The 13,154-nt window shown below is 43.0% G+C and overlaps 1 protein-coding gene across 6 annotated transcripts in view; it reads left to right on the top strand.

Annotated features, from left to right (window-relative positions):
• SYT17 (synaptotagmin 17) overlaps nucleotides 1–13,154 on the top strand; it is an 80,330-nt gene that overhangs the window by 47,954 nt on the left and 19,222 nt on the right. For all 6 annotated transcript variants that reach the window (XM_036917099.2, XM_036917097.2, XM_036917095.2 and 3 more), the window contains one exon: nucleotides 999–1,154. In XM_036917099.2, the coding sequence (XP_036772994.1) occupies nucleotides 999–1,154 (156 nt within the window). The remainder of the gene's footprint in view (nucleotides 1–998; nucleotides 1,155–13,154) is intronic.

Here is a 13,154-nt window from a genome sequence, read left to right as displayed (position 1 = left end):
CTAAAATAAATTACTTTTGCTATAAGGTGATAGCTGAATTTAGAAGACCTTGCACTCTCAAAAACCACATTATAAAAATAGAGGTTTTTAAAGGGGCCAGTGGAGGGAATGATATCAGTGCTGGGAAGTTTAAGACTTACCACAGTGGGAGAGTCAGTATGATGAAATGACTGAGGGGTCCAGAGTCAGACTGCCTGGAAGCAAATCCTGGTTGTACTGCTTAATAATGTGGCCTTGGAGAAGCTGTTCAACCTCTAAAAGCCTCAATTTCTCCGTCCAAAAAGTTGAGGTAATAACAGTATTTGTCTCATTAGGTTGTCTAAACAAAAATTAGGTAATGTACATGAATCTCTTTGTAAGCTATAAAGTGATCTAAGAATGACAGTTATAATTCTGCCATCTCTGTTCTCCTGTGTATGAGCTGAGGGCTCACTGACATGATGATGATTTTCTAGGGACGCACCGGGAGAGGTCCTGGGTCTTGCTCTCCTTCCATGGCCTGATTTAAGCAACTCATTTCCTATCTTGACTCCTCAGTTTCTTTATAAAATGAACACAATGCCTAACACATGTGAGGAGCTCAATAAATTTTGGATGCCTGGAAGAAGAGAAAAAAGGAGGAGCTGATTAGCAGCTGAATTGGGAGAAAAGGAGAAATGGATAATGGATGGACAGAAATATGGATGAATGAAAGGAGGAGTGGATGCCTGAACTGATGGATGGAAAGGTGGTTGGATTGATGGAAGAATAGAAAGGTGAAGGGGAGAGTATATAGAAACAGAATAGTTGAGCTGTCAGATGGGAAGATGGATGAATGGATGGATGGATGAAAGAATGGATACATAAAAGGATGGTGAAATGAGGGTGGATGGGTGAACAGATGGATGGATGGTTGGATGAGTAAAGGATGGGTAGATGGGAAGCTGAATGGATGAATGGGTGGATGGATTGGGTTTCATGATCTCCAACATTCTGTGACTCTTGTGTCCAATTCTCAGACCCCTTTGTGAAAATCCAGCTGGTACATGGACTAAAACTTGTGAAAACAAAGAAAACGTCCTTCTTAAGAGGCACAATTGATCCTTTCTATAATGAATCCTTCAGCTTCAAAGTTCCCCAAGAAGAACTGGAAAACGCCAGCCTAGTGTTTACAGGTAGGTAGCATTCAAGACCCTCATGAACCCCAGGTGAGGCATATTCCACTAAACTGTCCTAGAGAAAGAAGGCCTCTAGACCAGGTGATGTCTAAGAACTTTACGCCTGGTATTCAGCTACCTGGGTTTGAAAACACTTACCATTTGTGAACTTGGGCAAGATTCGTAGAACCATAAAGCATAATTGTTACAAATGTAAACTTAGGTGCCAGATTTCCTGATACTTCCACATAATTACTAAAACATTTAGGGCAAGTTATTTGGCCTCTCTGAACCTCAGTTTCTTCATGTATAAAACATGGGCGAGAGTAATGCTTGCTACATAGATTTGTTGAGAAGATTAAATGACTTATGACTTTGAAATAATAAGTCACTATGTTAATTTTGATGCTATAATGACTCAAGTAGCTTATAGAAAAACATGAGAAACTAGAATCACCTAACTCAGAGAAGCAGCTTTTGATGACTTCTGAGAGGACATAGTGTTTAAGTAAGTCTTCATGTGCCACTCTGTGGTTGAATTTAATCTCTTGTTCCCAGTGCGTAATTTAATCTGTTGTTTCCAGGATGTATTAGTTATCTATTGCTACATAACAAATCACCCCAAAATTTAGTGACTTAAAACAATGCTCCATTTATTATCTCATAGTTCCTGTGGGTCAAGAATCCAATCATAGCTTTGCTCAGTGCTTCTGGCTGAAGTTCTCTGGCAAGGCTGCCATCAAGGTATTATTGCCTGGGTCTTGTAGACTCATCTAAAGACTCAACAAGGAGAGGCTCTGATTTCAAACTCACCTACATAATTGTTGGCAGGATGCAGTTCCTCACAAGCTGTTGGGCTTGGGGCCGCAGTTCATTTCTGGGTGTTGGCCAGTGGCCTTCCTCTGTTCCTCCCTACATGGCTTCTCCATAGGGCATTTCCCAGCATGGCATAGGGCTTCTGCTGGAGTGGGCAATTAAGGGAGCAAGAGAGGATGAGCAAGGTGGAAGCCAGAGTCTTTTTGTCACCTAATCTTGGAAATGACATCCTATCACTTTTTCCATATTCTGTTCATTAGAAGCAACTTAGTAGGTCCCACTCACTTTCAAGAAGAGGGGATTACCCAAGGGATGAATACTGGGAGGTGGGCTCATTGGGAGCTCTCTTAGAAGCTGCCCACCACAACAGAGAGTTAATAGAAGTAATGAGTGTTATTCCCTGCATCCTATCCACAGCCAGGGCTGCACCTGTGTTATTGCTCATATTCTTCATAACCCGTCCCGTCAGGTCAGTATCGTCCTCGTCAGCTGACAGGGCTAGGGACTGAAGCTTAACACCTAAGCAATGTAGCCAGAGGCTCAAATCCTGGTAGTCAGGATTCAAGCTGTGGTCTTGCTTATTCCAAAGATCAAGGGATCTGCATTTCCTCAAGCATCCAGGCAGTGCAGGCACTGGGGACTGGCAGCACACTTTGAGGAATCCTGCTCCTGAGTAACTGGAAGCTGTCATCTGTTTAGAGCTAGTCTAAAAATCCTTCGCTGTAGGGCTCCCAAGAGAAAAGGCTGTGGCTGAAAAACCTGTGCCTGCAGGGCTTTCTCTGCATAGGCTTATTGCCTCTCATCACCAGGAATGCTCCTGCTCTCAGACCCCTGCGAGGCAGGCTGGCCCCGGGCTTCCTCAGGTCCTGTCACCCAGAGAGTCTGCATCCAATCTGGGGATGCCCACCCTCAGCAGACGTAATGATCCCATCTGATGCAGCCTGTGGTAGCTGCTGTGCAGGGCCCCCACTTTAGGTCAGGAGAGGACCCCAGGGGGCATTGAGAGCCCATATGGAAAGCCTGATCCTCTGATATTTTACTTAACATTTTATGACCAAAGTAGCACATGCTTGTTACAATGAGCAGCACAAGATGTGTATGGACAGAAAATCAGAAGAGCGGAGGTTAAACACATGGGCTGTGGAGCCAGGGCCTAGGTACTGGCTGTGTGGCCTCGGGCAAGATCTGTGTGCTTAGGTGTTTCTGTTCTGTACAGTGGGGATAACCACACAAGGACACCTCAAGGGATCGTGGTGGAGTATATGAGAGCAACACGTGATCAGTGCCTGGCACCACCCAGCATGTAGCAAGCACTCAATAACTGTTAACTCTTATACAAGGAAATTTTGTTCTCTTCCTCATCCCCATTCCAGTCCCTTCTCTCTGAAGTCAGCACCCTTTACCATCTCAGTGTGTGTCATTTCACACTCTTGTCCTTGTTCACATGAACATCATCCACATAGAGGAGATTTAGTTCCTTTAAAAAGTTATTCATTAATGCAAGAAGTGTGTATGAAGTACCTTCCCTGTGCCAGACACAGTTTCCAAATGGTACGAATGTAGCAGTGGACAAAACAGACAATTCCTGCTCTTGTGGGTTCTGGACCATTCTGTAGAGATCACTCTGAAACTTGTTTTTGTTTCATTAATGATGCATGTGTCCAATTCCTGTAGGTCAGTGCAAATACGAATGGACCTAGATCTTTATTTTTAATAACTGCATTATATGCCATCCTTTGGAGTACTATGATTAAAGTAGAGTTTTGTTATTCATTCAGGAGGGTGAGGGGATTGTAACAGAGCTTCAGAGAGAGTGATAAGACCCTCCCCAGAAAAATATACAAAAGGACAGAAAATTCTGCATACAGTTCAAAGGGTTTTTTTTTGAGCCTCTTGAATTCCATGTGTGAATCTCATAAGGCAGAAGCCTCAAACTGGAGGGGCACTCCCAGCCCCACATACCCCCCAAACATCTCTCATTCCACCCACCACGCCTCAAGTGGCAGGTCAGCTGTACCCATCAGGCCTGTGCTGTGTCCATGCATGGAAGACCTGCTTCTTTTGTTTCAGTGGTGAGGGTTTGGACCCCTAGTTCAAGAGTTCCTCTCTTCAGGTTAAAAGCTCATTGAAATATATTCTTTATAGAGAAGGAAGGATTACAGACCTCCTTGCTCACTTAAGTAAGGGATTCACAACCCCGGCTGTGCTTCAAAATCAGCTGAGCCCATGCTGCTAGTCGCCAGACCCCACTCCCCATCACGCTGAGTCAGCTGGACTAAACTGGAGTCCTGGCCTCTATATATACATCTGTATTTTTAAAGTACCCCAGATATTTCTAATGATCAGTCATCAGGGCTCAGAACCACAGCTGCAAGTGGAAATCCCAACCAGGGAGCATGGGCTGGAATAATGGAAGAAATGTAGATGGAACTGGTATAGATCTAGGCAAAGCTACAGTTCTCCTGAATTCCAATCTGTGAGGTTCTAACTTGCTGTATTTATCAGCTGGGGGAAGGAGCTGTCATCTCCAGGCTAAGGATCTGAAACCCAGCACATTAGCTTGTTTCCAAACACTTCATAACAAAAGTAAGGTTGATATGCAATTTAAGCATTTGCTGAGAATTCTGGTAAAAGCCTGTAATTAGATGGTGGGCTGGGCTTTCTGAGTAGTTCCATTCATGTGTGGAATGAGGGTTCTTCTGCAGTTTTCAGTCAGGTGAATTTTGCAGCAGAAGCTTAAAAGAGAAAAGGGGTAAATTGCTTTTTGACTCCTAAGATAGCAACATGTGGTCCAGAGGCCTCCTGGGAAAGTAAAGCAGAGTTGGCCACTGTGGTTATTGTGCTGTTATTGGGAGGAGGGGTGGGGAAGAGAAAAAGAAAAAAAAGTACAGCTTGATGGTAGCCATTCATAAAATTAAAAATAGAATCACCATATGATCCAGCTATTCTACTTCTGGGTATACACCTGAAAGAATTGAAAGCAGGGCTCAAACAGACATCTGTATGCCCATGTTCATAGCAGCATTATTCACAAAGGCGGAAAGGTGGAAGCAACCCTAGTCTCCCTCAATGGATAAACAAAATGTGGTCTCCACGCGCAATGGCATGTGGTCTATACATACAATGGCATGTTACTCAGCCTTAAAAGGAAGGAGATTGTGACCATGCTTCTAACATGGATGAACCTCAAGGTCATTATGCTAAGTGAAATAAGACAGGTATGGAAGGACAAACACTGTATGACTCCATTTGTATGAGGTGCCTACAGTAGTCAAATTGATAGAGCCAGAAAGTGGAATAGAAGTAATCAGGGGCCAAGGGGAAGGGAGAATGAGGAGTTATTGTTTCATGGGCAGTGGTTTGGTTTGGGAAGATCAAAATATTCTGGTGATGGATAGTGGTGACGTTTGCACAATAATGTGAATTAATGCCACTGGGTTGTATGCCTAAAAATGGTTAAAATGGTCACATAGATTACATGCATTGTACCACAGTTTTTTTTTTCAAAAGAAAGAAAAAGAAAAGAAATGGAGTCTGGGTTCTGCAGAACCCAAGCAGGCAGTGACTGGGACGTTAAGCCTGGGCCCTTGTAGACTATTATCCTCCTGGAGAAAAGTCACCTTCCTTGCATTGCCACTCTGAGGGGCTAAGTGTCATGGTTACAGGCCAGACCCTTGAACCAGATACCCAGGGTTCACTATGTGATCTTGGTACTTTCCTTGGCCTCTCTTTGCTTCAGTGTCCTCAGCTGTAAGCTGGGAATAATGGTCCTTACTTTGGTAGAGTGTTGCCAAGTCCAAAATGGGTTAACATATGTAACGTCTTACAGTGGTGCTTGGCTCAGAGAGCATGTTCATGCTCCTAAGTATGAGTTATTATGATTGCTTGAAAGACCGAATTTATGTGGCCAGATGCCACACTGAGGCTTTTCTGAAAGTGCGCAGGGCAAATACACATAGATAAGTAATGCATTCTACTCACTTTGTCTACTCTGAGCCTGAGATTCTGTGGAAAGCCCAAAAAGGGAAGGAAAAACTTGTTTTACAGACTTACCATGGTGGGTATCATCTTATCTTCTGTCGCCCTCCCTCCCAACATCAGAGCAAGGCCCTTTTGTCTGCTTGGAGGTGAGGTTTTGGGGAAATCACTGGGTTAGAAGGAACTAAATATTATGTGATGCCCCTCTAGTCCTGTAGCTGCCTTGTTTTCCCCTCAGGACCCTGAGCTTCCTGGCTTTCTGAAAAGTGTTCAAGCCTCTGACTCATCTGGTGAACTCAGTCAAGAGGTGCTTGGCTCAGGAAATATTCTCAGTGCCTGGAGGAAGCAGGGGTGGGGCACGCTGTCTGCAGAGGTAGCCTCTGATGGCAGAACGGGAGGGGGTTGTGATCAGCTGTCACGGGCAGGAGCCGACCAGGTGTCAATCCCCCAGACTGAATTTTTTTTGGAACACCTACTATGTGCCTGGCACTGTACTAGATGCTGTGTATTTAATAGAGAACCAGACGTTCATGACACATATGCTTATGGAGCTTAATTCCAGCACGAAGATAGACAGACTTTAACTAAATGCCACACCAATGACAGTTCAAATGTGAATTGGTCGAAGGGTTATGAAGGAAGAAAGCAGGGTGTATTGCAGTGTGCTGGACCTAGTCAGGTGGGGTGAGAAGGTGACATGCAAACTGGGAGCTGAAGGTTGCAGGGGGTGAAGAGAGATCAGGCAGAGCTCCAGCCCAGAAGGGAAACTGAGGTCTGGAAGAGAAATGGAGGCTTACTTCACACTTTTAAGCCTGGGAACTAAAGGGCTACTGGTGGTCAGCATGGAAGACCCATGCCCTGCTGCCCACCTGTCCTGTTTGAGTTTCTCAAGGCAGCGACTGCAGGCTTAGAAGGGAGCCCATCAGTGATAACCAGGGTCAGGTGGCTGCAAAACACCTGAGAAGGGAAACCAAAACCAGGCAATAACCAACATACCTAGCTTTGTGCCAACTCTTAGTATCTCTAGCTAGGACTAGAGAACGTGGTGTCTCAAACTTTAACATGTAGAGGTATCTTCCAGGGACTTGTTAAAATGCAGATTCTGACTCAGTCAGTCTGGGGTGGGACCTGGGATTCTGCATTTCTTTTTTATTTTTATTTTTATTTTATTTTATCAAATACACATCACAGTGGTTCAACAGTCCCCCTCCCCCCAACCCCAGCACTTCTCTCCCCCTTGGTAACCACTAGCCACTTCTTAATGTCTATGAATCTAATGCTGTATTGTGTCTTCTGTTTTACTTTATTTTTATATTTCACAAATAAGTGAAATCATATGGCATTTGGCTTTCTCTTCCTGGCTTAGTTCACTGAGCATAATACCCTCTAGCCCCATCCATGTTGTTGCAAATAATAGATTTCCTTTCTTTTTATGACTGAAAAATATTCCATTGTGTATATGTACCACATCTTCTTTATCCAGTCATCTATTGATAGACACTTAGGTTGCTTCCATATCTTGGCTCTTGCAAACAGTATAGCAGTAAACATAGGGGTGCCTGTATCTTTTTGAATGAGAGATTTTGTTTTCTTTGGGTAAATTCCAAAGAGTGGATTTACTGGGTCAAATGGTATTTCTATTTTTAGTTTTTGAGGAACCTCTATGCTGCTTTCCACAGCGGTTGGCACCAATTTGCAGTCCCACCAGCAGTGTAGGAGGGTTCCTATTTCTCTGAATCCTTGCCAGCACTTTTGTCTTTTGGATAGTGGCCATTCTAACTGGTGTGAGGTGATATCTCATTGTGGTATTAATTTGCATTTCCCTGATGATTAGCGATGTGGGGCATCTTTTCATGTGCCTGTTGGCACTCTCTGTATGTCTTCTCTGGAGAAGTGTCTGTTCAGGTCCTCTGCCCATTTTTTTATCAGGTTATTTGTATTTTGGATGTTGAGGCATGTGAGTTCTTTATATATTTTGGATGTTAACCCCTTATCAGATAAATCGTTTACGAATATATTTTCCCATGCTGTAGGATGCCTTTTTGTTCTGCTGATGGTGTCCTTTGCTATACAGAAGCTTTTTAGTTTGATGTGGTCCCACTTGTTCATTTTTTATTTTGTTTCTCTTGCCTGAGGAGATGTGTTCAGGAACTAGTTGCTCGTGTTTATATTTAAGATTTTTGCCTATGTTTTCTTCTATGAGTTTTATGGTTTCATGACTTACATTCAGGTCTTCTTCGATCCATTTAAAATTTACTTTTGTGTATGGAGTTAGACAATAATCCAGTTTCATTCTCTTACATGTAACTGTCCACTTTTGCCAACACCAGTTGTTGAAGAGGCTGTCATTTCCCCGTTGTATATTCATGGCTCCATTTTCATATATTAATTGACCATAAATACATGGGTTTATATTTGGGATTTCTATACTGTTCCATTGATCTGTGGGTCTGTTCTTGTGCCAGTACCAAATTGTTTTGATTCCTTTGGCTTTATAGTAGAGCTTGAAGTCAAGAGTGTAATTCCTCCAGCTTTGTTCTTCTTTCTCAGGATTGCTTTGACTATTCAGGGTCTTCTGTGGTTCCATACGAATTTTAGAACTATTTGTTCTAGTTCATTGAAGAGTGCTGTTGGTATTTTGATAGGGATTGCATTGAATCTGTAAATTGCTTTGTGCAGGGTGGCCATTTTGACAATATTAATTCTTTCTATCCATGAGCACAGGAGGTATTTCCATTTATTGGTGTCTTCTTTTTTCTCTCAAAAGTGTCATGTAGTTTTCAGAGTATAGGTCTTTCACCTCCTTGGTTAGATTTATTCCTAGGTATTTTATTCTTTTTGCTGCAATTGTAAATGGAGTTGTTTTCCTGATTTTGCTTTCTGCTCGTTCATTGTTAGTATTTAGGAATGGAACAGATTTCTGTGTATTAATTTTATATCCTGCAACTTTGCTGAATTCAGTTATTAGTTCTAGTAGTTTTTTAGAGGAGTCTTCAGGACCTCTAGGACTATGTTGAATAAAAGTGGTGAGAGTGGGCATCTTTGTCTTGTTCCAATCTTAGAGGGTTTGTTGTATATGGCCTTTATTATGTTGAGGTACATGCCCTCTATACCTGTTTTGTTGAAAGTTTTTTATGATGAATGGATGTTGAATTTTGTCAACTGCTTTTTCAGCATCTATTGAGAAGATCATGTGGATTTTATCCTTTTTTTTTGTTAATGTGGTGTATGATATTGATGGATTTTTGAATATTGTGCTGTCCTTTGCAGCCCTAGAATAAATCCCACTTGGACATGGTGGATGATCTTGCTGATGTATTTTTGAATTCAGTTTGCTAATATTTTGTTGTGGATTTTTACATCTCTGTTCATCAGGGATACGAGTATGTAATTTTTTTGTGGTGTCTTTGTCTGGTTTTGGTATTAGAATGAGGTTGGGCTCATAGAATAAGTTTGAAAGTATTCCCTCCTTTTCTACTTTTTGGAATGCTTTAGAAGGATGGGTAGCATATAGAGGGTCATGTTTCCGTATCCATCCTGCCACTCTATGTCTTTTGATTGGCACATTCAGTCTGTTTACATTTAGGGTGATTATTGATAGATATGTACTTATTGCCATTTTATTAATTGTTTTCTGCTGTTTTTTATATCTCCTCTCTGTTCCTTTCTTCCTCTCATATTCTTCTTTTGTAATTTATAGTTTTCTTTAGTGTTGTAATTGGATTTCTCTCTTTAAAATTTATTTTTGTGTGTGAGAATTTATTGTCGGCTTTAGTTTTGTGGTTATCAAAGATTCAAGGATAGCTTCTTTACTATGTAATAGTCTATCTTAAATTGCTGATTACTCTATTTCAAACAGTCTAAAGGTAATTTTTTTCCTTCTTCTTCCTCCTCCACATTTTTCATATTTGATGTCATAACCTGCACTTTTTGTCTATCCCTTGACTGATTTTGTGTATAGTTGATTTTGCTTCTTTGGTTTTGTTTTAATTTTGTACTTGCTTGGTAATTAGTTGGAAAATAAACCTTTACTGTGGGTTTATTTTCACTGATGAAAGCTATTTAGCCTTAGGGTCATTTCTATCTACAGTAATCCTTTTAGCATATTGTGTAAGACTGGCTTAGTAGTGGCAATTCCTTTAGCTTTTGTTTATCTGGAAATTGTTTAATCCCTGCTTCAAATTTAAGTGATAATCTCTCCTGGTAGAGGATTCTTGGTTGGAGGTCCTTCTGTTTCAATACATTAAATATATCATGTCACTCCCTCTGTCTTGAAGAGTTTCTGTTGAGAAGTCTGCTGGTAGCCTGATGGGATTTCCTTTATAAGTAATCTTTTTTCTCTCTCTGGCTTCTTTTAACACTTTCTCCTTATCCTTGATTTTTGCCATTTTTTAAATTACATGTCTTGCTGTTGTCTTGGTGGGGTCCCTTTTGTTAGGGAATCTCTGTGCTTCCATGACATGAGTGTCTATTTCCTTCCCCAAATTGGGAAAGTTTTCAACAATTATTTCCTTAAAGAAACTTTCTGTTCCTTTGTCTTTATCTTCTCTTTATGGTACCCCTATTAAGCAAATATTGTTTCATTTGGATTGCTCACATAGCTCTCTTATTCTTTCATTCCTAGAGATCCTTTTTTCTCTGTGTTACTCAGCTTCTTTGTTTTACTGTTCTTTCATTTCTTTTCATTTACTCTCTCTTCTATATGATCTAATCTACTCTTAAATCCCTCCATTGTATGTTTCATTTCAGAGACTGTATTCTTCAGCTCTGAGTGGCCCCTCTTCAAGTTTTCTGTCTCTTTGTTGAAGACCCCTGAGATCTTGAATACTTTTCTGTAAATCTGTGAGCATGTTTATGACTTTTATTTTGAGATCTTTATCAAGAATATTGGTGATCTCTGTTTCATTTAGCCCTCTTTCTGGGGTTTTGTCTCATAGTTTTAATTGGATCAGATTCCTCTGCCTGCTCATTTTATTGGGGATTCTGTGTTTCTTCCTTTGTATTAGATGCTTCTGCTATGCTTTCTGGTCTAAAGGGTAGTAGCTTTATGAAGAAGGTGTGCTCTGGTGCCCAGAAGCTCAAGATTCTTTACTCTCTAGTGCCTGGTTCTATTTTTGGGGGGCCCCAGTTGTTGGCATGCCATGGGTATTGTGCCTTTCTGTCTGGCTTCTGTAGTCATCTAAGTGTGTGTGGGAAGTTTGATTGAGTTGCTGCCTTTGTGGTCAGCTCAGGAATCTCTGTTGAGTTTGCTGTGTGTGAGGACACCCTCTGCCTGGCCTGCAGCTATGGTGGGGCTGCAGGGTTAATGAGGTGGGTGGACCAGTGTGCCCCAGCCAGATGCACAGCACTGGGTTGGGACACCCACAGGTAGGAAGAAGCTCTTGGGGCTGGCTCCTCCAGGCACATTTCTGGTTGGGCTGAAATGGAGCCAGGCAAGCTGGGAAAGTCTCCCTCTACCTGCCAGGCAGCAAAGTCTGATGCTGGTGCTGGGCAAAGTGGGTTGTTCCCAGCAACATGCAGTGAGGAGCCTGAGGGCTCCATTGCCAGCAAGGGGATGGAGGTCTGGAGCTCCTAATCTGTTGGGCGGAGGAGGGCTAGGGAGATAGGCTCCACCTGCCCTTTCTCCTGAGGAGAGAGCTCCATCAACCCTTTTCACCTCTGGTACCCCTCCCACTGCTGGCAAGTCTTTCAAGCTGCTGCCTCTGCTTTGGGTCTCAGGACTGGTGGAGCATGCCTGCCCTCCACATCGGCTGGAGTCTCAGCCTCCCAGAGTGTCCCACCTGCCCCTGGTGTCCAGATAATCACCAGAACCCAGTGTAATGTGGGCTCATGCTCCCAGAGCAAATCTCCAGGGCCAGGTGTGCAGCACTCCTAGGCTCCTACTCCCTGCTCTGTTCCTCTTTCTCCCATCCATAGGTCAGAATTGGGGGAGGGCTTGGGTCTTACTCAGTTTTGGCTTTGCCACCTCACCCTTTTCTGTGTAGTCTCTCCTCTTCCTCAGGTGTAGGGGGTCTGTTCCGCAGTCTCCAGGCTGTTTTCAGAGCTAGTTGAATTTGCTGTATTTTCCTCTTTTGTGTGTTTTTGGGAGGAGGTTTCCATCTTGCCTTCTATTCTGCCATCTTTAATCCAGTAATCAGATTCTGCATTTTTATCAGCACCCCAGTGATGCTGATGCTGTGGGTCTGCAGACTACATTTTGGGGAGCAAATATATAGAAGACCCAGGATATGCATCAGGGTGAGTGACAGCCATTCCCCATGTGTTAGAAAGAATCAAACTCAGGCAGTGATCCTTACCCCTGCACCATTAGACTTCATAACCCTGTCTGTACATTAGTATGACATGGGGACTTAAAAAAAATCCAGATGCCAAGGCCCCAGCCCAGAGTAACTGTATCAGCCAGGACATCTGTATTTGGGGAGAGGTGTTTTTCAAAGCTCCTTAGGTGGTTCTCTTGTGCAGCCTGAGTTGACATGCATTTGCTGTACTGTTCTCCCTCCCTGCCCACCCTGCTGTCTGCTTCAAGGCCACCCAGGCTCCTCTGTGAGAGTGAGTTCCAAGGCACCTGATCTGTTTTCCATAATTGCTTGGCTTTCTGCAGCTGTAGCATCAAATTGGTTAATTGAGTCTGCTGGTGAGATGAGATATGTGGGGAGGCATGGCACAGAATGAGATGGGAGGTCTGGAGCACAGTGCTGCTACCCTCTTGCCTGGGAAGACCTCAGGTTTGAATGGGCACCAGAGGTCATGATGAAAAAGTGCTGGGGTTTGGAAAACAGAGCATTGGAAAAGCTGAGGGTCTCTGGCAGAGGCCAGAAGATGAAGCCAAGCTGAGAGGGGTATAGACATTCTGCAAGAACCAGAAGATCCCTTGGGTTTGTTCCAAAACACAGATGTTCCCCAGCATCTGGCCTCAGCCTTCCTCTGCCACACCACCTCTCGGCACTTCCCAGCAGCTTCTGTCTTCTCCCCTCCCAGCCCGACTTACTGGGCACCAGGCCTAGCTCTGCCTCCTAGAGAAACCATTGTACAGCCATTCTGAGTGTGGATTAGAGTGAGACACAATTTGGTCCAAATGTCATCTTTAACACTCAGCAAATGTGTCGGTAAATCAAATCCCTTTGATCCCCTGAACCTCAGTTTTCTCCTCTGTTATAATCTTCCAGTCTCAAAGCCTCATATAAAAAGCTTTATCCTTTTATATAGTTAGTGCCCAATGAATAC

The sequence above is a fragment of the Manis pentadactyla genome, chromosome 10 (assembly GCF_030020395.1).
Source record: "Manis pentadactyla isolate mManPen7 chromosome 10, mManPen7.hap1, whole genome shotgun sequence".
NCBI lineage: Eukaryota > Metazoa > Chordata > Mammalia > Pholidota > Manidae > Manis > Manis pentadactyla.
Note: the sequence above shows the minus strand (reverse complement) of the source record. Positions and strands in the feature narration are given on the sequence as shown.